The 25,945-nt window shown below is 46.3% G+C and overlaps 1 protein-coding gene across 1 annotated transcript in view; it reads right to left on the reverse strand.

Annotated features, from left to right (window-relative positions):
* Pah (phenylalanine hydroxylase) overlaps positions 1-25,945 on the reverse strand; it is a 59,618-nt gene that overhangs the window by 2,731 nt on the left and 30,942 nt on the right. Inside the window, exons 4-11 of the mRNA XM_028880291.2 lie at positions 23,159-23,247; positions 14,198-14,265; positions 10,540-10,736; positions 8,352-8,487; positions 7,274-7,343; positions 3,490-3,546; positions 1,345-1,440; positions 689-822 (exon numbers count right to left, since the gene is read on the reverse strand). Of these exons, the coding sequence (XP_028736124.1) occupies positions 689-822; positions 1,345-1,440; positions 3,490-3,546; positions 7,274-7,343; positions 8,352-8,487; positions 10,540-10,736; positions 14,198-14,265; positions 23,159-23,247 (847 nt within the window). The remainder of the gene's footprint in view (positions 1-688; positions 823-1,344; positions 1,441-3,489; positions 3,547-7,273; positions 7,344-8,351; positions 8,488-10,539; positions 10,737-14,197; positions 14,266-23,158; positions 23,248-25,945) is intronic.

Below are 25,945 nucleotides of genomic sequence, written 5' to 3' on the forward strand. Positions count from 1 at the left end.
GGAAACTGAGTACCCGGACCATTAATGTCCATTGCAGGGCTGTGAAGGAACCCAGGCAGCCTGATTCTGATCCAGGTGCTTTCTTGCCTTCCCTAAGCATGACTCCTAATTCTGTAGGAATCTCCCAGGAGGGCCTTAATGGGGGACATCAATCAGTGTAATTAACAAGACACTCCAAAGACACCTTGGGTATTATTTCTAGGTTAGCCTATGATGAAAGTAAAAGCTACTGTTTTGAAAAAATGACAATTATCAGGACAGGCAGTGAGTCAGCCTGGGTTTGGCAAAAGCAGCATCCTAAGTTCCCAAGTCAAGCTTTTTGGGTTCCTTTCTTGTCAGTTACAGTCCTTGTGATCACAGGCAAGAGGCTCACCTCCTCTGTTCCTCACATTCCTTATTCTTTTGTGAGATTAGGGGGGTGACAGTCTTCGGCTCAAAGGGGCGTGACAAGTGCTGTCACACTGCTTGTGAGTTCATTACGTCTGCCTCCCCATCTTTCCTCTCTGAAAGGAGCTTTTAACCCAGGTGGTGCCATGCCTCACGTGATGCACATCTGGGATTTTGACTACGTCTCTTTCCCTCTCTTCTTACGGAGCACACCATTTGACTTTGGGGAGTGCTCACACCCACCTCCCTGGGTGTATCTTAATTGGACAGTCAATGTCGGGCCTTCTTTCTGGAACCTCACCTCACTTTCTCCTTGGCATCATTGAAACTCTCTGCCACGTAGTAGATGGGCTGGAACTCGGTGACACTGTACTCCTGCGAAGCTGTCTTCTCGAGCTCCAGGGGTAGAAGCTTCGGCTTTTCTGATAAACAGTACTGCAGGGACCCAGTGAAAAGTTTTCAGTTCAGTCAGGGCCTGTGCTCCCACCTGCATCCCATCATCCTCTGCAAAGCTTCTCCCATCTCACAGTTTCCCTACCCCGTTGTAAATTCAGTAAACCGAGTTATTTAGCACATACTAGATTCAACTCTCCACAGCTCACCTAAACGAGAAGGGAACAATTCATTTCAAACACACTCTCTAGGAAGGCGTGCAATAGACATTGGGGGAGCCGACCCTATTGCTCGGTGTATGTCTGCATTCTTAACAAAGTTGTATGTCTAGGTCAGCTTGGGCTCAGGAGGCCACAGGGTCCTGTAGACTTGTACTTGTACTTGAGTTTCTATCTCTAACAACACAGTTGTGGTCAAATCATGGCTGCTAAGGTACCAGTTGCCCAGGGAAGTGCACCCCTAATCATGAACTAACAGCACTTTAGCAAAGCCACGAAGATGAGAATGGGCCTTCACATCCTTGCTTCTGAGCACCCATGCTTGGTACTTCTGTCCAACTCAAACCTGTAGTTCACCGAAGGATGACAGGAGCCCAGCACCGTATGCCTTTATGGAATCTCCTTCCTTGCAGAGCCCAAACTCCACGGTAAACCAGTAAATCTGGAACAGAGAGCCAGCAAAAGGCACTTACAAGGGATGAACAAGCCATCGGGTACCCAAAGAACGAGGACATATCTGTCGGTAGGCGTCTGCACAGATGTGTGCTCGGAATCAGTGAGACCTAGCATCACTTCTGCGCTCCTTGCCTTCCTCTACTGTCACCTGTTGAATCAGGGATGGATGAATCGTGGTGTGACAAGACCATGTTAGAGTGTGCTAGGATCTCCTAAAGACATCCCCAACAAATTCCTCTCTGTGTGACAGAAACTTCTCCATGCCTTTTACTCTCCTGTCTGTGGCACAAACAGGAATGGTAGATTCCTGGGATATCCTTATATTGGGAGGGATCATCTGGTAATGTTATCGAGGAACAGAAGTGAGTGGTTAAGGGATTGGAAGGTGAGAGAATCCATGAGGTGCATACTCTTCTGCTATGCAAAAACATGGGGTACTGCTGGAGTCAACAGCTCTGTGTCTTCCCAAATAACCACACCCTCTTCTTGCAGCACCTCCTAGTCCAACATGTCTTTGGTACTTGGCCTAGATGGCAGTCTTGGAGTTCTGGCACCAGGAGGAGACCAGGGCTCAGTGAGATTCTGGAGATGGTCACCATCTTGGAGAACTGGGGGTGGGTTAACAGTTAAGTCTCCTTGTTAGACTGCAGAACATTAAGCCCAAGAAGGTCATCAGAGCCTAGCAAATACGACTTCACCATACACAGCAAGCCTTCAGCCTAGAAAGTTAAGGCAACCGTGACACACAAAACCAAAGGCACAGAAAAGACACCGGTCTGTTCCCAGTCAAATGTATCAATATGGTGGATTCTTCAACATCAATCGGCTTCCTAGTCCAGTGGACCAATATGGTGGCTCCTTTTCTCATCAGTGAGGGGCATAATGAGGTACTCTGGAACTGAGGACTTTACTCCTTATAAATAATAAATTCTAACCACTTTTTCTAGAACCCCTTGGAAAGCTGCTTCTCTAAGATACCTAAAATGTAAAAACGCGCATTCACACAAACTTAACTCTTTAGATCCACATGAAATACTTCGAGATGGATAATAAACTTTATGCTGATTTTTAGAGATAAAGAAACATAAGCCACTTGCCCTGAAACTCAGAGCAAATACATGGTCAGTGGCCAAAACCTAGAAGTTTCTAGTCTTTCTGAAGGAGGGAGTATATAAACTTCTAACCAAATACATGTCAATGCTAGTCTTGCATTCATTGTAGTTTTTAATTTAACATAAAAAATTTGTTTTTTGGTCTTCCAAGCTGGGCATATGATAAGAAACATGGTTCTATACCCAGAGAAGGATATACTGAAACTGGAAAATGTAAGGAAGGAAATTGCAAGGTGTGCAGATCTGGTATTCCCACGGTTCCTGTGTGTACCTGGCCCCTGCTTCTCTTGTGAGAGGAAATGTTCAGCAAGAATGTGAAGCCCCGCCCCATTTTTACCTTCTGTCTGAGAAAGACCCTCAGGCTACTTTCAGTACAGAGGTAGAGAGGTAAATATTCACTGAACAGAGCTATAAATCTAGCCAGTTCCTGTCACACTTTGAGCCAAAGGATTTCCAGGGCTGTTATTACAACTGGTTGATGTTTTCAAGGAGATCCTATTAACAAGTATGTGGAAATACTCATATGCAAGCTCACTTAAAAATTTAGGCCCTTGCTGGGTGGTGGTGACACACGCCTTTAATCCCAGCACTCGGGAGGCAGAGCCAGGCAGATCTCTGTTAGTTTGAGGTCAGCCTAGTTTACAGAGTGAGATCCAGGACAGGCACTAAAACTACAGAGAAACCCTGTCTCGAAAAAACCAAAAAAAAAAAAAAATAAAAAAAATAAAATAAAATAAAATAAAATAAAAATTCAGCCCCTTAAAGAAAAATCAAAATGTGACATTTCATTCATGTGAATGCAACTTAACACATTCATATTATTTCAAATGCCCTAACTGCCAGGGAGAGAAGAAATCTTCAAAGATCTGAAGGCCACAGCCCGTGGCATTCCTGTAATCCATCTATGGACAAGAGAGACTTACTGTGGCCAGTTTCTCGATGTATTCATCAGGTGCACCCAGAGAAGCAAGCCCGATTTCCTGTGTATGGAGAAACAGAGTCACTGGAAAGTCCATATGAAGACTTTACCCTCAGTGCCGACCTGGCACCCAGCCATGGACAGGTAATGCATGACTAAGAAAGCACCTTCTGAAGGGCCCAGACTGACGCTGCTGAATAATCTTAGAAGTCCACTCTGGCTGGACCATATAGCATGGAGGCACAGACCTCAGGAGCAGAGAAGTGTGTCACCAGTACTTGGTTCTTTTGCATTCCCTTTACAAAAAGGAATAATAAGGAAGCCTGCGTATGGTCACACAGCATTATTAATTTGGGTTCCTGGAAAGCATCATCAAGAAGGTGGTAATTGGGGAAAGACTTGAATGTCACTGGTTCCACCGATGATGGGAAGAGGGATACTGTAGAGCAAGTAGAAGCATACAACTAGTGGGAACACTCTCTAGGCAAGGGGAATGAGGTCTTCAAAGAGCATAGAGGGAGGGACAATCACGGCTAGAGCACAGTGAGAGTATTGGTAGGTAACACTGAATCGAATATCCCAAGTGGGACCATGTGGACTTTTTAGACATTTAAGGACTTGGGTTTTTCTTTTCAGTGAAATGAAAATCTGTTCTAGGATTTTTGATAACTTGTGTTGGTTTTCTTCTTTGGTAATTTCGTACATGTATATAAATTATTCTGGAGTGGACATGAGCTACTGTAGGTCATCGAAGACTTAGTCTAGCTACTTTGTGAGAATAGACTGTAGGGTCAAGGGCAAAGGTGGGACGCCAGTGAGGAAGCTACCAAAGAAGACAACTGTGGGACAAGAATAGCTGAGATCATATTAACCCCCAGATGTGTTTTTGATTTGAGCAAGTCAAAGAATGGAGTTACCATGGACTCATACAAGGAAATCTGTGGGTGGAGAAGCTTCAAAATTCAGCTTTGTACAAGAATATACAGATGTCTAATCAATATCAAGTGGGGTGGAGATTCTGAGTTGATGGTTCATATGTAAGTCTGAATTTAGCATTGAAGTCTAAGCGGAGGACGTGAATGTTCAATATTACATTAGCAACAGTATCCACAGCCATGAGATTGGCTAAGCTCACCAAAGGAATGGATGTGGACAGGGAGGAGGACTAAGGATTTTGTCTATCTTGAAGCAAGAGGCTACATGTTCCGTATCACCATAGCCCTCTTTGGGCCCCACCCAGAGACTGGCCTACACTGTCCTTACAAAAAGTACTGTCTGATAGCCTCTAGCCTGGCTCTGCTACCCTATTTCTCCTCCATCTCTACTCTAACTGTCCTCTACTCTATTCCTAGATATGCCAATCCCGAGTTTAACAGAATCCATTGACAAACTGAGGTCAAATCCCTGCCCTTTTCTCTTAACATCATTTTTTTTAAAGATAGGGTCCCATGTATCCCAGGCTAGCCTCAAACTGACTGTATAGGCAAGGATAGGCCAGAGTTTCTGATCTTCCTTCTTCCATCTCCCAAGTGCTGAAATTACAGGTGTGTAATTTCACAACACCCAATAGCTTGTCATCATTCTTCGTAAGCTGAGAGCTTACACAAGGGCCCCAAATACCCCTCTGTACTCCATCACCATCCCCATACTGTCCTACGGTGGTAAGAAACTGCTGCATCTAAATCAAAACAAAATGTTCTCAGAGAACAACTTTAGCCTTGGAACCATCCATGTCAAGGCTGAGAGTATCAAGCAGATGATCCTGCAATGTCTGTTGACGTTAATTGTCCACTCCTCTCCAGGGTTACCCAAAATGCAAGGAAGACTGCCATCTGCTCTACAGCTAGACAGAGCATCTATGCTGTCAAGAACTCAAGTTTCCTATTCTCCAAGGAGAAAGCTTCTAATTCTCCCGTCATAGTAACAAGTCCCTGCTTTAAAACTGTCTTGAGAAATCAACAATATCTTGGCAGCTCTAACTACACAATTGGCAATAACACTCCCACAGTTAAAGTTCAACCAGACACTCCCACTTCTAAAGTCCAATGGTTTCCGAGCTCCATAATTCTCAAAACCTCACATGGAAGTAGCAAGTGTTTTTGTTTGGAGAGCCTAAGTCTGCTAAGGAGTCAAGGAGTCAGTTGAACTTTTTATTTGGTTCATTGCAAATATCAAGTGGCAGCTTCATTGTTCCATAGTAGAAACACTTCCTGGAACTGATGGGAAATGCTTGAAGATTTGCACACCACGTCATTACTCTCAAATTCCTACCAGGAGCAGCACTCACTCACAAGTCACCCTTTGATCATCATTCTTTCTAGCGAGGAAGAAGACAATGAAGGAAGACATTTTACTCATTCAAATACGTGGAAACTGAGACACAAGATGGCTTCACAATTTGTCCCAGTTCACACAGCTCCTGTTCACCCAAGTTCTGGGTTTGGCCACTAAGTACCTTAGAGCCATCATTCAGTCTTCCAAAATCCCAGCTACCAGCTGTGTTTTAAAATATTTTTCTAGCTTTTTAAATTATTTGGATGCCCGTGTGTCTCTGTGGGGGAATGTCCATATGAACACCAATGCCTGCAGAGACCACAGTCATCATATCCTTTGGGGCTAGAGTTGGGGGTGGCTATCGGTTGCCTGATGTGAGTTCTGTGGTCCTCTGCAAGAGAAGTATGCTCTCTTAACTGCTGAGCCATCTCCCTAGACACCCCCTACACACACACACACACACACACACACACACACACTCAAAATGGTGAGAATCCTTCTTAGTGATGAGAGAGAATTATGAGAACGTTTTAACTCATCAGAAAATATTTTCAAGTTTTCTCGTTACTGGAAAAGATGAGCCAAGGCCAAGGCACTGTTTTGACAGGGGCAATGACACATTGGACACTTTCTTTTATCTTTCTCTCTTTGTTTCCTTCTTTCTCTAGTCAATTACACATAAGATCATTGCCATTGAACTCTTGGCAAATGTCATCTCTCCCAGTTCAAGTACACATCCAGATGGCTACCTGACAAGATGGGAAGTAGTAGGCAAATTTGGAAGCAGCTGAGGTGACGTCTGCCTAGAGATCAGAGATGCTTTCATCAGTGACAAGGCTCCCAATGTACACCTGACAGGATCATTGAGATGAGCAAATTGAGCATAGGCATGTCAGAGGATGATCCATCACCAACCTCAGGCTGCAGTTCTTAGAACAAGTGTTCAGCCTGGTCCACAGAAGCACACCCTGCTGTGGGATGGTCTGTATGTCAAATCTATTGCCCTGATTGGTCAATAAATAAAAGACTAATTGGCCAATGGCCAGGCAGGAAGTATAGGTGGGACTAACAGAGAGGAGAATTGAGAGAACAAGAAGGCGGGAGGAGACACTGCCAGCCACTGCCATGACAATCAGCATGTGAAAACGGTGGTAAGCTATGAGCCACGTGGCAAGGTATAGATTTATAGAAATGGATTAATTTAAGCTATAAGAACAGTTAGCAAGAAGCCTGCCATGGCCATACAGTTTGTAAGCAATATAAGTCTCTGTGTTTACTTGGTTGGGTCTGAGCGGCTGTGGGACTGGTGGTAGACAGAGATTTGTCCTGACTGTGGGCAAGGACCAGAAAAACTCTAGCTACAACACTCCCTTCTCGGTGCGATTCTTCTCAGGTAGGACCATGGAATTGTGTTTTGCTTCCACTCTTTACAGAGCATGTGACAGCCCTCTGTCAGGGATTAACTCATTCCAGTAATGCAGTCTCGACCCTATAATGGAGTCTTTTCTCCTTACCTGGGAAAACTGGGCAAAGCTGCGATCTGAAAATAAGGGCACATGTCCCAACAGTTCGTGGCAAATGTCCCTAAAACAGAAAGCACAGCATTTAGAAGAGGGCCAGGTTAAACCGAGTTAGACTCAACAATTTTATCTGAAGAATGGACAGGAAGACATAGCTCATTGAGACCTGGGATTTTACTCTCAGGAGAGAGCCATGTGCCGAGCAAAGGATCCCTTGAAATAAAAGGGAGAAAGGGAAAGGAAAGAAAGCAGAGGTAGAGCCATCAGGAGTCCTGGGAGACTGGAGGGGTTGAGGTGCAGAGCCAAGGACCCAGCATTCATATGGGTCTCTTCTCAGATACCTGAGTGAGTTTTGGGTCACAGATTCTTCCCATCCCAAATCTCCTTGTCACTCACTGAACTGGAGAGGGATAATGTGTCCAGTTTTTTTCAATAAGAACTTTTTTTTTTAAAAAAGGTGTTGCCCTTTTCTTGGCCTGGAGCATGTCAACAGTCAAAAAAAGGGGTGGCTACATTTATCTAAAACAGTACCAGGTCCATAGCAACAAATCCTTCCTAATCGGTAGCCATTAACGTCTTGAGGAGGGGAACTAATTTGGGGCATCATACTGATCTCTTTGGATCAATTTCTATATGACTAACGAGATGGCTAGAGCCCAAGTAGGAAGCATTGTGGCCTCTCATTCTCTCCTTCTGGCCAAGACATAATCTAGGCAAAGGACCGGAATCATCTCGATGTGTATTTAGGAGATGCCGAGATCTCTTGGCTACTCTTGGTCGTATCCTATTTGGAACTTCAGAGGTCTGACTTTGAGGCTTGATGGAACCCCCCCTTTCCTGCTGCCTGAGGAGATCCCAGTCCTTGGTTCACGGGATGTCCGAATCTGTGCATCCAAATTTATTTGGCACAAGAAAATCCCCAGGGTATGAGTTTCTCTCAGAACTCTGATCAAATAAAGCAGGCCACGAGTCATGCGGACCAGCCTACAACGAACCTCAGCAGCATTCCTAGAGCAGTAGGCCAGTGCCCATTGTGACCAGCAGTGAGTGGTAGCTAAAGATTGATACTCACGGTTCGGGCGTGTACATGGGCTTAGATCCATGCCGAATGTACTGTGTGCAGTGGAAGACTCGGAAGGCCAGGCCACCCAAGAAATCTCGAGAGGACAGTAAGCCAGCAACAGGTCGGAGGCGGAAACCAGTACAAGCTGGAAAGCAGAAAAGAACCTTAAACTCAAAGCCTGTGGTGAAGCCAGAGAGGCTACAAAACCCCCTGTAGAGAACCAATACCCGAAAATGTGGGCTTCCGGTCTCTGTTCCCCTGGCTATTTTGGGTCAAGTAAACTCACATTGCTGAGATTCAGTTTTCTCACCTGCAAAATGTAGGTGGGTCCTACTGAGGGATATGCTGAACGTCAAAACAACAATGACTAAAAACTACTTAGCAGAGCCTAGCCCATTGCAAACATCCAGTAAATGTCTCCTTTGTTACTGTTTATTAGGATCAAATACTTTCCCACTACTTCTCATGTTTCTGGAGTAGCAAGGAGATTGAAGGTCTACATCAGGAGTAGAGTGTGCCATGGGCCCTTCCAGATTCTCTACTGTGCCACACACAGCCCATCCTGGGAGGAGAAATGTCCTGTCTGACCAGAAGTGAAGAGAAGTTGACTGCATCCAATGTCTCTCTCTCTCTCTCTCTCTCTCTCTCTCTCTCTCTCTCTCTCTCTCTCTCTCTCTCTCTCTCTCATCCATAAAGCAGTACATGTGGGTTTCTCTTAGCTCTGCAATGTAGAGGGTACTGAGAACTAGAAGACATTTTCCTAATCAGGGATTAAAGTCTTGGGAAGTTTTTGAGCACCCATCTATGCCACACCCTCTCCATAACTTTTCTTTAAAGTTATCAATTGATAACCGTCTTCTACTTCCTACATCTGCTCTGTTTCTCAATCTACCATACACTGGGAGGAGAAAGTGTCACTGCTGATGACCATAACTAAGGCTGCATACTACCTAACACATGCCAGGCACAAGTTAACCCTTGCAGTAACTGTGAGGAAGACATTTTATCATCCCCACTTTAAAGATGGGGAAGTTGAGACATGGATTAAAGCTTTTAGTCCAGGGCCACAAGCCATGGGCCCCATAGCTTCAAAGCTTCATGACTGTAATTATATAACTTGGCAACTGTTAGCATTGATGTTTATCATTATAACTACTGGTCACAACTTCCAGCAGTAAACTGGAGACCATCCTTAGGACTGGGTCTCTCTCCCTTCACTCTACATTTTCAGGCTGATAATTACTCTGTTTAACTCTTGCCCTTTGCCTTATCCTAGAAGAGGGAGAGACCTTGAAGATCACCTTGTTTGTTCCAGTTCTAAGCTCCCTCCCTGCCATATACTTTTGTTTGGCCCATTTCCTATCTCTTTGAGGTTCTGATGCACAGAATAATTATTCCTTCCGATATGACCGTGGTTCATCTCCCTACTTCTCCTTATTCTACTGAGCACATAGTAGGTGTTCAATATGAACTGGCTGACTGCTGGGATTTTGCTGAATGACCACCCTCTGGTCCGTCAGAAGGAAAAACAGCAATCTCCCTTTGGAAGGACTGTGCAGAGGCTCATTCCTCAGCTAATGCATCTCTGAGCATCTCACAGCACCGTTAGCCCCCAGACTCACTGACCCCGGACTGTGGACCCAGCCAGCACTATACCAAGTGCTTTCATATGCAACATCTCACTCCATTTTCGTAATTTCCCTGTGACGGATGCCAACAGGGCGACCGTGTCTGTTTGGCAGGTGACATCACGAAGGCAGATTTACACAACCCGGAAAGGTCAAAGGCAGGATCCATCCCAGATGAATAAACTCACAACAAGTGACTCTTGGCCCTGGCCCACAAAGATCACACTTTTTCCTTGAATGGGCATTGTAGCCATTTCCTAACAGTGGGCACCACAGGGGAAACACTGACTGGGTGCCTCAGGCTTAGGGTATGAGAGGAAATCCTTTCAGAGACAATTACATGGCAGAAATCCACACCTGATGTTCTTGCTTGGGTGGAAGAAGATCAATAATGAAGAAGATCAATAATGGAGGTGAGACGCAAGGCAGGAGACAATGCAGCTGGACTCTTCCTGGGAGACTCAGCCTGCACTACATCACCACTACTCCCAGCAGCCTTCGTTTACCCCCACCCCACCCCCACTCCCCCACCCCACTGCCTGCAGGGCTTGGCCCCGATGTGGACTTACTCTGCAGAAACTGAGAAACATCTTCCAGCTGGGGGATGTTGTCTTCACGGAACCCGCAGTACTTTTCCAGAAGTGGGAAAATGTGGTTGTGCTCATAGCAGGCATGCGTTTTATACAAGGCCTTCAGTGTGCTGAACACCGTCCCCCAGGTCTTCTTCTCCTCCTCTGTGTATTCCACCCGAGGGATGGGCTGCCCACTAGAATACAGACACGGAACAGGTGTCTCCAGCAGGGAAGGGTCAGGGCACACAATGTGGTAAGGTCAGAAGAGCCCCACAACTTGTGAGGTGCCACCCCTGACCAGCATGGACTACAAGCATTGTTTGAAAGAGAAAAAAAATCTCATAGGAAACTGCTGTGTTGGTTCCCGAGGGAAAACACAGTTTGGTTGAGGAATTGCTATCATCCCAGGGAGCCATTTGGCCTTTCTGCTCTTCTAACAGTCCAACTGTTTGTTCAAGGTAGAAACTTGCTTTTTGGGGGTGGGGGGTGGCTGGCAGGTGACATACAGGTGTAAAGCAGTGTGTACAGGGAAGTACAAAGATTGGCAGCTGAGACGACTAGACAATGCATCCTCTTTCCAAACAAGGGTACCCACGTTCAGTGAAAGCACCAGAGTGTCTTGTATTATATCAAATAAACGAACAGCTCTGGCTAACCTGGGGTTAATAGCCAGAGTGTGTGTGTCTGGAACTTGTCTGGGGAGCTTGCACCTGCTGAGTTTGTTGCTTCTGTTCCTGGGGGGTTATGAAGTTATTTAAATGTAGGCTAAGGTCCCACAGCATATATATCTATATATCTTTAAGGTGTGTGTGTGTGTGTGTGTGTGTGTGTGTGTGTGTGTGTGTGTGTGTGTGTGATGCTACATGTCGTAAGCACACAGATTTGTCAATTATTAACAAAGTTCTAGACCAAAGGTAAGAAATCATAAATATTGAGATGGAGGAGCAAATAAGCATGCTAAGGTATGAGATACGTTTATAAGTCAAGTGTGTCAAAGCACCTATGTGAGACCCTGTCCCACAGTCCTGACGCACCAGAGCAGGGAAAGCCGTGGACAGGTGGAGCTTAATAAACTCCCTAGGTGACTGACGCAAGCTACAATTTAAGATTCATTAGTCTGGAAGCTTCTGAGCTGTGTCCCGAAGACAATAAAAACCAAACAAAGCCTGACCTCCCAGCGCAGGGCCTGTTCCCTGGGCTGCAACCCTGCTCCGTCACCAGGGACACAGAGTCTGGGACAAAGTGGGACTGTTTACCTTGGAACTGTGGATCAGTTCCAAACTAAGTTCCTCCTGCACTTTCAAAATTGTAGCTCATCCAAGGACATTAGAGCAAAGACTTGTTATTTTCTACAGAAAGGTGGTCCAGGAATGGGAAGGAAAGACAGATTAGTGATTGAGAAATGAAAAGGACTCAAGCTGAGGGGATCTTCTGGTCCACCACCAAGGACCACAAGACAGTGTCAGGTGAGCCTTTGCCTAAGACTACACCATAATCCAGGCTTAAGTGGTGATGGAAGGAAAGAGAAAAAGGCTTTGGAAATAGAAACCGAACAAAACTCAGCCCTGCCATTTTCTGGCAATTTAGTGAACTGCTAGGAGCATTAGAACTGCAGTTAACATGCATTTTTAATGCGGACAAGATTATATGAAATGTTATGCATAAAGTACTATACACATATACATATACAAACACACAAATATATGTATATAAATAAATAGGCATATATGTGTGTATATATACGTAAATTGTGACTTGGGAAATTCACAAGTTCCTAATATTGGAACTGGCAATAACCATTGATCATTAAAATAACTAGTTCTTATTTCAAAGAAAGGCATTGATGGGGCCAGCAGGGTAGCTCTGTAGGCAAGGGCACTTGCTGCTAAGCCCAGAACCCACATGGCAGAGAGAGCTGATTCACACAAATTGTCATGAGTCATGGCAGGTACACACACACACACACAACAACAACAACAACAACCACAAAGATAATAAACAAATAAATAAAAAACAACAAAAGTAAAAACAAAAACAGACAGGCAACTGGTATTTCTGCAACCAACTTCCATTAGTGGTGACGTTTTGCACATGCATCTGTCCCCTTTCTCTTCCAGTGACCCAGCATCTCTTCCCCCTCTTGCAGTAAAGCACACCTTTCAGCCTGTGGCATTTTAGAAAGAGGACTCTCAATGTTTCCTACCCTCACTAGTGGGAGTGTGATCAGGGCTATCCAATCACAGTCTCTTTATTTTGACTCCAGTGATTGGCTGACAAACCGGCCCATGTCTATTCAGATCTATTGAGACCCAATCACAGAACTTGGGCTGACTTTGCAGGCAAGAGTGAGAACTTCTGTTTGAGTTGGGACATCACGTGGAATCTGTCTCTGAGAAGATGAGGTCAAGCCTGTAACAAGAACAGTCCTAAGGGAGTGAGCCAGAAAGATGGAATGAGACCCTGAGTTCTGAACCTGCTTTTAGGCCCGGGGTTACTAGACTCCATGGGAATGGTGAGATTAATTCTGGGAACAGATAAAGTTAAAACCTGCCTTTGTCACCCATTAGTTATTTAACTTCTTTCAGCTTCTGTTTCTTCTTCTAAAAAAAATGAGTAGTGTGTGTGTGTGTGTGTGTGTGTGTGTGTGTGTGTGTGTGTGAGTGAAATTTAGCAAAACACCAAATACTCAGAAAAGAGATGATAATCAACCTGACTGTGAGAAATGTTCTTGCCTATACTGACTTAGTGGGACAAAGGTGAGGACAGAGGAAGGTCACCATGTTCCCTTATTTCTGCTAAACAGGAGGCAGGGTCCAAATGGACCTTAATCTGACTAAGGCCACCTAAGTCTGCGTCCTTCCACTCTCAGGAGTCACTCAGAAACGGTGATGTTCTGAATGTCTCTCCATCCAGAGGTAGATTTGTTTTCACCCCATAAAACCCCGGCATTTCCTTATGTCCCACCAAAGCTGTTAAGGTGATGTCCCAGTACCTCAGTCTCCAGGACAGCTCTGGAGTTTCTTTTCATGCATGTCTTTGCTTATTCCCTTAACTCAGAAACTGCTATTCTCAAAACACCAAGTTTCCCAAGTTACAATTTACATAGTCCCTGAGGACCCCGAACAGCAAAGTCATTATGTTCCCAAACACCACATTTGATATGGCCATTTCCTATTGGATAAAATGATAGAATTCTGAACAGGAAAAAAAATCTCATCTGATAGTTCCCTGACATGGCTGGGTCAACAAGACCAGTAGAGCATGGGCATGTGACTAGTCCAAAGGCTCCAGGGCTCCTTAGTTCACTGGAGCAGTCAGCTTTCTTCTTCTTGGTCTAATGTGGAGAGGACCAGAGGCTGTTCCATTCAGGATGGAAGCCTCTCCAATCATTCCAGACACAATGGATACTGAGTGAGCCAAGCTTGGGAGAGAGCTAGGCTATGGCAGTGGGTACTTCTGTTTGATCTAGAGGCAATTTTTTAAAAATGTGTCATTAAGATGTACACATACACACATACACATACACACATACACAAATACACACACACACACACACACACACACACAAAGCAGGGTGTTCTGGGATGACAGTTTCCAACTTAGAGCAAGGGTTAGGTGTGTGTTCTTCTCTCAGTGGTCCGACAGGGAGACTTACTGGCGGTAGTTGTAGGCAATGTCAGCAAACTGCTTTCGTCTTGCCCGGTACACAGGATCTTTGAAGCCCTAGGAGAGAGAAGACACTTGATGACTCAGGTCTGCAGAGGGAGAGGCCTGGCACTGTTGTGGAATAGCCTTTTTGTGCACTGTGAAGATGTGTTGCTTTCTCGTTCATTTAATAAAGGGCTAATGGCCAATAGCTATGCAGGAAGCAGTTAGGCAGGACTTGTGGAGAGGGAGAGAGCACTGGGATGAAGAAGGGCCAAGTCACCAGGATTTGGAGAGAGGCAAGATGCCTCTCTGCCAGGCTGAAAAAAGCACCACCACGTGGTAGAACATAGATAAGAAATCTGGATTAATTTAAGTCTTAAGAACTAGTTAGTAACAAGCCTAAGCTGTCAGCCAAGCATGTATAATTAATAATAAGTCTCCATGTCCTTTATTGGGGAGCTGGTGGTCCTGACAAAAAACTCCACCTACATGGTACCTCTATCACCAATCTGAGTGGAAGCTTTTTAGCTATGATGGTAAATGTCTCTTTTCCTTGATGATGCTCTAACACACGGTCTCAGTTAAACACAGAGGGGTTTTTCCCATTGTTGTGAGTGACACACACTCAGCCACACCTTCAATGCAGTGAAATTGTCCCCACCCTGAGATTCCAATCTCTACAGATATACTCTGATCTTAAAGAAATGTCACCTACACCATTCCTAGTTTCTAAACTAACTGGATCAAGCCAAGTTAGAGGTCTGTGTTGAAGGCATTAAATAATCACTCAATTTCTGGCAAGTGGTGTGTATTTGGTAATGCTTCCTCATGTGCACCTCTGTGTGTGTGTGTGTGTGTGTGTGTTGAAATATATATATATATATATATATATATATATATATATATATATATATATATATTTGGGGGTGGGAGCATGCTGAATCTAAAGGTCAATATTGGGTGTCAATCCTCAGGAAAGTTTCACCTTGTTTTATGAGATAGACATGTGACATCATGCCCAGCTCTTCACATGGATGCTGGGGACTGAACTTGGGTCATCGTACCTGTACATCTGTTCTTTGCTAGATGAGCTATCTCCATGGTCTCCTTTAAAAAAAAGCCACTAAGGAAATTAATATGGAGGCTCCTCCTCATTTCTTGGTAAACAAATGGGTATGTACTTACTGCTATGACAATTTTATGCTTTGCATTTTATTTTCTTGAAATAAAATATTTCTGGATAGCTCAAACTGGCCTCAACTCTCCTGCCTCAGCCTCTCAAGCGCTGAGATTACAGGCCTGTGCCACCATGCCCTGCTGGCAATTTTTTAAAATGTCATTTACCAGGTGTCTACAGCTGTGACAGCTTTTGCCATAAAGCGGTCAGGCAGATTAGTACAGGTATTCTCCCAGAATCAACAAGAGACTTGGGGGAGTGGATCCATGATGGGGAGGCCAGGCTTTGGATCACTCAGCTCTCTGTTCTTTTCACTACACTTCAGTCATCATGAACCTTTCTGACCTGGCAGGCATTCCACAGGCTGAGCAAGCTACCCCAGACAGAAAGATGCTGATGACTTCTCTGAGACTGACTGGCAGGCGGTCTTCCCAGGCTTGTCAAGCAGCACATTTTTCAAATGAGAAGAGGCCAAGTGTGTCTCTGAGTGTTTAGGGGGAGTGGGGGCACATCAGGAGTTGAAAGTGTGCCCCATGATGAGAAGGGTGCTTCACAGAAAAGTTCATTATGGTCTGAAATTTGCTGAAATGAGAAACTGGTCCATCGCCATAGAACTTGCCTTTGTTCCCTGCAGACATTTCCCAACAAGCTCCCCCAGAAATCACTTTAATTTGCAGTTATCTGTCTCCAAACCATGGGCTGAATGACTTGAAAACTCAGGCTGTGTCACAGACAGTCTTTAAAGATGCTTTTGAAGAATGTTGATAGCCCCCTGGTTTCCAAACGTTGCCTCTGTTTTCTTCGCTTGACTGGTTTGTTGGGGTTTATTTGTTTTTTATATCAGCATCAACCAACGGTTTCAAACAAAACGTAAGGCAATTTATATAAGGTAATTTTACCTGAGAACCTGGAGCATGGGAGCATAGAAAGAATTCCTGATGTAAAAAAGAAGGAGCAAGAGAGATGGGGAGAGAGGGGGGGGAAGGGAGGGAAGGAGGAGGGAAGGGAGGGAGGGAGGGAAGGAGGGAAGGAGAGAAACACTAGAGGAAAGATGGGGGATGGGAGATTTCCAGTTTGTTTACCAGGATGGATTTTAAGGAATAAAAACCCCAAATGCAACACAATTAATAAAGTAAAATTACCATGTAGTTATTCCACACCCAAATCCCAGTGAAGGGAAGTACTGCTCGGTTTAAAGATTCTATGACACAGTTGTTACAAAGCACAAGCTGTTGTTTTCCCTAAAACACTGGCTGGGTTGAAATCATTAATTCCAAATAGAGGATTGCAGAGATGGCTCAGCATCCTCACTCAGTTAAGAAGAGTTCTTGTGGCTCTTCCAGGAAACTCAGGCTTGATTTCCAACACTCACATAAAGTGGCTCACAACCACATGTAAATCCAACTCCAGGGGCTACTACATCCTCTACTGGGCTCCATGGCATTTGCACACAGGTGCCACACACACACACACACACACACACACACACACACACACACCTATACATGAATAAAAATAAAATGAATCTTAAAAACAAAACAAAACCTGGGGAGTTTATGCTAGTTACTGTCAGTTTTTGGTTCAGGTTGGCTTATATCATCATCCTGCCCCAAGATCCTGTGTACTGGGATTATGTGTGTGTACCCTGACACCAGGCTTTAGGAACCTAAGAACTTGCAGTCAACATAGGGTTCATTTATGCTGAGGAAAGAAGAAGAAAACTGGACCCTATGATTTAATTTACAAGCATCACCAGCACACCATTGGGGGAATATCTCTACTAGACTAAACAATAAACATTTACTTATCCATATCTTCCTACTTGAGCTCAAAATATCAACTCAAATTTAACAATTGTCATCTTGACTAGTCCGTCTTAACAGACGGTAGTATGCATCTCTCTCTAGCCCTTCAAAATATAAGAGGAAGGTTTTCACACCACCAGGCATTTTGGAGAATGTCTAGCTCTGCTTTGATATCAGGAGGGTAGAAAGTGAAACCCCATTAGACCATTGGCTGAAGGACCCTGGAGTATAAAATAAAATAATAGAATAAAAAATGAAACACAGCATTTTCACTGAGCTTTTCCAACTGGCAAGATTTGGGATTTTGGGAAGTTGAGATTTGGGATCAGAAGCAGAAATGGAAGGATTTCCAGTTCACGCCTCCTCCAGGAAAGGAATGACCACATCTAATTCTCACCCCTACTCAACTACTGTTCACCATTAACGTGCCTTGTCTAGGTCCTTTATGGATTTTCCACCTGTGAAAATAAAAGCTCTATGCAAAATTACGTATCTAGTAGATAGTTCCCATGTTGAGGGGAATATATAAGTGTAATGATGGAAGAGATTCACCTACCTCGAACAAATGCTCCTTGGAGGTGGTGGAGATAGCGGTTATCCAGCAATGTTAGGTACATTTTTGAAATTTTCTGCTGCAAGGATGTAGTGTGTGTGTGTGTGTGTGTGTGTGTGTGTGTGTGTGTGTGTGTGTGTGTGTGTGTATAATAAGTAGGAAACAAAATAATACTCTAAATCCATTTCAAATCACTTTAGGGTAGCTGCAGGAGATCCAATCAGTACGTGAACAGACATGTGTAGCGTGTTCTAGAGTCATCACTTGGGGACATCTCCTATGCTCATTTCCAGTCCCGTATCTCTAAAACATTCATTATCAACCTACAAAGCACTCCCACCAAACAGATCTCAGAGGCTTTGTCTCAAAGGGTTTTTCTGGTTGGATCTGCGACCTTGAAGCTTATCCTTCTAGGGACTTGGCTTTCCATCTCTTGGGTTGCCAGGTGACCACACAGTCCCTGCATCCATCCCCATGAAATGCATTCTGTGTTACGCTGTAATTGGTGGTGACTGATCAGCCTGTCTCAATTTAGACTAATAGCAGCAATTTCGCCGACACTGCAAGTAGTTTATTTATAATCACCCTGCCTCAATTAAGCTAATAGCAGTGATTTAAGTTGTCCTGCGTGTAACCATGTTTTGACAGGAAAACATATTGTCAGTGAGGAAGTGGTGAAGCGGGGGGTCGGAAGGAGGAGGGGGAAGTCTAAAATAAGTTATGACGTCAGCAGAGTCTATATGCGATCCCTTTTCTCGGTCTCAGAAAATGTATTACCTAGGGGTATTGATGACATGCCTTCTGAGGCTTCTTCTAGACTGACATACCTAGTTCACCATGTCTTCGTGTCCCAGCTGGGGTTAAAGTTCACAAACACCACCTTCAGGACAGCAAGGAGATCCTTGCTGCACTCACTGGGGGCATGGCCGTGAAGTTCCCACATAAGGAAAATGAGATCACTAATCACACCTGCTTCACTGAGTCACATGACAAGGTTAGGTCACATAAGCAGAGCATCATGTGGGCACAGAACAGGAACTCAAAGAACGGCACACCAGTGCAAAAAGGCAAAGACATGAAAGCAGGGTTGGGGGGGAGTTCCTGGCTCAGAACATAGGGAGGTACACTCTGGAATGGGACACTGAGTCTCTTCACACACCCTCGGGCCTTTTGAAGGCCCCTGCAGAGCCAGCCAGATGGTTCTGCAGCAGCATAAGGTACTTGTTCCTCAAGCCTGATGACCCGAGTTTAGTACCTGGGACCCACAAGGTGTATGGAGAGAACAGATGCCCTCAAGTTGTCCTCGAGCCTCCACAGGAGTGCAAGGACACACATGCACTCATACACATACATCATACATGTACAAACATTCTATATTTCTCTATAATAATTATAAAATTTTTGAGATAGGGTCTCTCAACATAGCCCTGGCTGTCCTAGAACTCACACTGTAGACCAGGCTGGCCTCAAACTCAGAGCTCTGCCTGCCTTTACCTTCCAAGTGCTGGGATTAAAGGGGCCCATCACCAAGCCCCCCCTTATATAAATTAACATTTGGAATGAAAGGTAACAGGCACTGAAATTTTGTAAAGAAAAAGGGCCACTTGAATTCTATTGGTGGGAACATAAAACGTTATAGAAAATGATGTGAGGTCCCTTGAACCACGAAAGACAGAACTCTCACGCTCGTCAGTAAACCCACAAGCATGCAGCCCTTCCTATGATAACAGAACGCCATGCTGTGGCCTGGCGAAGAGACAGGAACATGGCTTTCGGGAGCTAGAGGGGGGAGTGTAGCCTTGAGAGAGCAGCAGACGTTGGTTGCCAGTGAGAACGGACAGTGACGGTGCTCTGAGGAGGAGCAGCTCAGGCAAAGGGCACAGCATGGCCATCTTGGGGAACGGAAATCAAGCACATCGACTGGGGTTCTGCCCACCAAGCTTGAGTTGCTACCTCAGGTTCCCTTGGCACTGCACAGAGAAGTCGATGCTCTTCCTCTTCTGCTCTGTAGTTCGAGGGGCGTGTGGGCACGGATGGGTCGTCTTACCACTTCAGCTCCCTTTCTGACCTGGGCGGAACACAGCTCACAACTTCCTGAGCGCCCTCACCTGACCATGAGAAGCCCAGCCCTCCCGGGTGCCGACTGACACTAAAATGAACCACGTGCCAAGTGTTTAGCGTTGTGCCTAGGACACAGACGGTGATCAAGAAAGCTTAGCTGGTGACGCCAGCAGCTTGATAAATACTTGTGGAAAGGAAGAAGAGAGGGGGAGGAAGAGGGAGAGAGAGGGAGAGAGAGAGAGGAGAGAGAGAGAGAGAGAGAGAGAGAGAGAGAGAGGGAGAGGGAGAGAGAGGGGGGAGAGGGAGAGGGAGAGGGAGAGGGAGAGAGAGAGAGAGAGAGAGAGAGGGAGGGAGGGAGGGAGGGAGAGAGAGAGAGGGAGGGAGGGAGGGAGGGAGGGAGGGAGAGGGAGAGAGAGAGAGAGAGGGAGGGAGGAAGGGAGAGAGAGAGAGAGGGAGGGAGGAAGGGAGGAGAGAGAGAGAGAGAGAGAGGGAGGGAGGGAGGGAGGGAGGGAGGGAGAGAGAGGGAGGGAGGGAGAGAGAGAGAGGGAGGGAGGGAGGGAGGGAGGGAGGGAGAGAGAGGGAGGGAGGGAGAGAGAGGGAGGGAGGGAGGGAGGGAGGGAGGGAGGGAGGGAGAGAGAGAGAGAGAGAGAGAGAGAGAGAGAGAGAGAGAGAGAGAGAGAGAGAGAGGAGCAAATAAGGCAAGAGGGGCAGAGTGAAGGACAGCTGGCCATCCGATTCCATTTCCTCACTTAGCTGAAGCTGAAGGCAGAGTGCCCTTACCCTGGATTTCCAGAACAATCTTCCCTTTCCCTCGGTTCACAGAGCGGCTGTTTGGGAGGCTCTGGAGTACTAGGTCAAACACAAATGTATCCTGCCAAGGGCAAGGGGTCAAGGGAGGAAGGGATCGTGCTGACTACAAGGGACACAGCAGAACAGAGGGTCCCTGAAGAAGAACAACCCCTTCACTGCTAGCCTGGTGTCTGCTGGCAGTTCACACCTTGAGGCTGGGCCTGTGGGGGCTGTGGGGGCTGTGGGGGCTGTGGGGGCCGGTGGCTGCAGGCAAACACCCGCCGCCGCCGCCTTGCTCTATGCTTGGCCCCTGTTCCCGGCATCTGAGGAAAGACCGACAGAACAGAGAGAGCCTGGCGCCTCCGCTACAGGGGGACCGTGTACCTGATAAGTTGTGTTTTTATGATAAAATTCATGACACCGAGAGTCTGGGAAGCCAAAGCTGTGGCCCGGGTTGGCAAAGAGAAATGGATTCCAGAGAGGTTTTCAGGGCAGCTTTGGTTTCTGAGGGGACATGACAGTACAGGGAAGGACGTGTCCCTCTCTCTCTGGACTGGCCTCTCCCCCCACCCAAATGATTAGGACTGAGGCCAATGGGAAGAACAGAGGGTCAAGGCAGGACGATGGGGCTGGGGAGAGAAGAGAAGTTCTCATGTGTGCGTCGGACTTGCTTTCCTGGGGCGGGAAGAAATCTCCGGAGCTGTTTTGGCTTGCAGGGCCCACAGCTGAGAGGCACAGGCAGAGGCCTGTTAGAGGGGACATCAGGATGTGGCCAGTGTGGCCTTTGCCATTGCTGAGCTCCTTGAAATGGACTGTGTCATATACAGAAAGACAACAGAGAACCTGTCCCTCCAAAGCTGGCATTTTTAGTTTGATTTCATTTGATTTGATCTAGTTTGGGTCTGGTCTAGTTTGTTTTAGTTTTAGAAACAGAGTCTCACTACATAGCCCAGACTGTCTTAGAATTCACGTGCCTCCTGCCCGAGGCTCACAAGTGAAACACGTCCGTGAAACATGGTATTTAAGGCTTAAATAGGGTGCTTAAACACAACGTCTACCCTCAGCTTAAGATAATTTGCTCTAACCTCACAACTAAGATTCAGGAGAGCCGTTCTAAGTCTATTTGAAGACGTCAGGCAGAGACCTTGACTTCAGTGTAACAATAGAGCTGGGCTTGTGGTTGGCCATGCCTGATGAGAACAGGACTAGGTTGACACACATATGCACACTCGTGTGGCTGTGGGTGTAAGGGACCCCTCCCAGACATCAATACTATTTTAGAAAAGTATGAAGGTAGTATTTTTTTTCTGCTTTGAAGTGTAGAGGGTGGGATGAATTCCCCTTGTTTCTATTCATAAAATGCTTTCTCCCTTTATTTTTTAATTGAAGGGTGGGATAAAGAGAAAACTTGGTAACTATAGTTGCTGGAGTCTTCACTCTCTTCCTGATGCACTTCAAGTCTTCTCACAACGTTTACTACTTGGGTTGGAGCATGCGCCAGAAAGGCTGGCCTATGGCCCCCCATTTGTTGGCGTGCAGGAGATTGGGATTCTTGTCACCAGCCAAGCCTGTGTTTTCAACTACCCTGAGCACTGGGGTAAGGGTCCAAGGAGCCCAGGTTCGATCAACAAGGAACACTGGAGCAGGTACCTGGAACCACTGTGCCTGTCTATGAGATGGAAGCCTCAGCCTGCTTACAGGAAACTGCCTCTGGAAAGAGCAAGCCTCCCGTTGGTTATTAGACCCCATAAGGTTGTGTGGAGACTCTTGACAGTGCACAGACATGCCCCAGCACCAGTCACACTAAAACCTTGTTAATATAAAATGCTTCCTGGTTAAAATGGTCAGAGAGTCCACTGCCTGACAGAGAGCAGAGAACATAGGGTCATAATGACGCACTGCTCACCCCAAGAAGCAGCTAGACCACCTCTCTTCAACCCCAAGGACCACTGACCCCAGAGAAGAAGGAGGAATAAGAAGAACCCACTCAACACACACACACACACACACACACACACACACACACACACACACACACACTGATCTAGTCCTCTAGTGAGAACCCATTTAAAAAGCTGGCTCTGCAGGGCACAGTGAAATCCACCACTCTGCGTGTCTCACCTCACTCTCTCCCTGTCATACCCGAAGCACCACCCACTCATCTCCATCCCAGAGGAACGCTCACAGCAGATGTGATCCTCTCAGCCAAATGCCTCTCCTCCCTCACCTGACCAGAGCCCTCTACACAACTTCCTCACTGTCCGACCCTAGCTGTGCTGGATTTAAATGTCCATGAAATATACAAAGACAGAAATAGAAGCTCACACCATTGTACAGGGAGAGCATTTCCTGGCCACTGGTTCACATTCACCCCGACAGCAACGACCACAGTCATGAGGACAATGAGATCCCGTGGTCTCGTTAATCTTTGCTTTCCCAGCCCGGGCAAAGGTAGGGACTCAGTGATCTTTTCTTGACCAAATAAACAAGCACATTGCTCCAAGCTGAAGATGTGAGAGGAAGGAGAAGGAAGAGAAGATGGAGAGAAGGTTGGAAGACTCTCCTCCCGGGCCCTGGACTCACGGGGTGGTCTGCATCCAGTTCTGCTCCGTAGCTGAGAATCTGATTGGCGAATCTGTCCAGCTCTTGAATGGTCCTTGGGAACCAGGGCACTGCAACACAGAAAGCACAGAATCCTGAGCGCAGACTGTGGGACACGTGGCTAACGGCCTCCCCGATCCCCGATTGGTCACCATGACGGTGACAGAAGACAAGATTCTGCATAACCCCTAAACAGTTAAAGCTGAAAATTTAACCTGGCTGGTGGTGGCGCACACATTTAATCCCAGCACTTGGGAGGCAGAAGCAGGCAGATCTCTAAGAGTTTAGGCTAGCCTGGTCTACAGAGCTAGCTCCAAGACAGCCAAGGCTCCATATAGAGACCCTATCTCAAATAAATAAATTAATAAAATGAAAATTAAAAAAATATTAAATTCCATTTTCTTGTAAAACTGATTTTAAAACACGTCCGAAAGAGATCAGCAGCCTAAGCCTTGGTCTGGGCTGTTCTTCTTTGGAACTCTGTCTCGGAGAACAGAAATGAGAAAGTCTTAGCCTTGTCCTCTACAGAAGCCCAGCAAAGGACCCTTTCCCTGCCCACAGAACACAGGGAAGTTAAGTTCTGCACTCGGGATGTTAGAGTTCACCCTTGGAACACGGAGTGAAGCCCACACCCCAGCTCCCAGTCTCATGCCTGAAGGTTTTCTTGAATTGTCTCAAACTCATCCCCTGCCTCCCATTTATAGTAGCTGTCACCAATGATTTTCTTCACCAGAAAACTATGTATAGCTCCCAAATATAAATCAGACAAAAATTAAACAGAGACAGATGAGCTTTTAGACATCAGCTTCCCACCGTGTGGCTCCCTCCCGAGTGCCTTGGGCATCCCTATGAAACCTTCTGATCTCAAAGCCAGTTACAGGCCGTGTGAAGACGACAGTCAGGTAGCTTGTCCCTCAGTTTCTGTAATAGCGTCCCGAGGGAGGACAAGATGCCTGAATTTTGTGTCTGCAATAATAGTGTCATTCCTGGAGAGGGACCAGAAAGGTAGATGATACCACCCAAATCCTTGTGGCTTATAAAAAAAGAGACATAAGGGGTCCAAGTGTCCCATGTATGGATGGAGACTAGGAAAACATGAACTGTGAGTTCCCTGAGGGCAGGAGCTGTGAGTATTGTGTGGCTGAGGAGAGGAAGGAAGGAAGTTATATCACTTTAGCAATAGTGAGCACCATTCGCAGTTCTGACCTGGTTTCTGATTCTGAAGTCTTCCTCAAATAAGGAAGGCATTACAGCCTCTGTTATACACGTGAAAAGCCGGTTATTTTTAAAAATCTGAAATAATTGGTTTAAGATCACACAGGGACTAAGACAGTGCCTGACCGATGAGAGCCGATAGACACGGCGGGGTCCACTCAGGGAGCCAAGGCAGTGGTTGGTACCCACGAAGGGAGGCTGAAGGGCCCAATGCTGAGCCGGCAAGCAGCTCCCCCCCTCCCCCACCCGCCGGCCTGGCTTCAGATCATCAGCATCCCTGTGTTCAGTCCCTTCTCTGTGGAAATGGAAACAGTAACAATAGGAAGGACAGCGAATGTTTTCTGAGGCCTTACTACGTGGTGGGTGCTGGGGTTAGCATTTGGGGTGGACTGTGTTCTTTAGTCCGAGGTTTCCATGAGGAGAGAATGAAGGAGGCTATAATGGGTTCTGCGGCCTGCCCGCTCAAGTAGGGTGAGAAAGAACACTCCTGCCATCTAGTGGTCAATCTGAGGAAATGCCCTCTGTAGATATAAGCAAGCGCCTAAAGACAAGGCTTTCCCCCAAAACTAGGAGACAAGGACTTACACCAACTTGCCCTCATAACATGAAGTCAGAGCCTAGTCTCTGTGGATCCAGCAATGCAGACCAGCCCTTGCTGTGGCTCTAAATACTCTTTGGTATCTCTGTGTAACAGGCACAGAGGTGCCCACAGTTTTTGTGACTGTAAAGCGTTCTGGCTTTGAAAAGCAGGTGAACAGGTTTTCAAGTGTTTGCAGCCTTAGCTGAGGCAATTACCCCCAAATCACCCCTTTGCTTCTGGCTAGTATTTGGGATAATGCAATATGACACCATTTTAGATTTTCATGGGTCTCAGGAGTTCAGGTTTAACACAGACGATATACACACACATGCCTACACATACATGCGCATGAACAAACCCTATGCACACATACACACATGCACGCCCTGTTGGTGAATGACGGGGTCAGGATTCGCATCCAGCTGCCTCCATGCTCATTCTTGGATCTTGACCTCAACCATCTGTCAAGTAAGGGTCGGTGGCATGGCCACCGGACGGAGAGCGCTGGTTCTGGAGCCTGACTGGCTCTTTAGTTCCTCACACTGGGGTTCCCATGGCTTTAAAGCACGGGTCCCTTGTCCACACCTCCCTTGGGGGGGGGTGACAGCAGAAGCAGTCTTAGCTTGTGTGCTGATAACACTTACAGGACAGGTACCACCCCCAGCTCCTTACCTAAAGCTGCGTCCTCCAGGCCTCACCATGACGCCATGAGGTAGGCAGCATTTTTCCCATGTTACAGATGGCGGGCAGCACTCGGGGCCAGGGGGAAAAGTCTAGAAAGGTAGCTCCTGGTGGCAGGCTGCTGAGTCTTGGGAGCCTCTAGGCAGCAACACCCTCTTCCTGCCCACCCTGGGTAGAGGGCATGAGGTCCCTGTGTTCACCGACAAGCGCCAGGGAAAGCAGAAATGTGAAGCGCCCAGGCTTGTCTCTTTAGTGGAAGGGAGTATACCTTTCTGTCCACCCAGAAGGCTGGG

The sequence above is a fragment of the Peromyscus leucopus genome, chromosome 18 (assembly GCF_004664715.2).
Source record: "Peromyscus leucopus breed LL Stock chromosome 18, UCI_PerLeu_2.1, whole genome shotgun sequence".
Lineage (NCBI taxonomy): Eukaryota > Metazoa > Chordata > Mammalia > Rodentia > Cricetidae > Peromyscus > Peromyscus leucopus.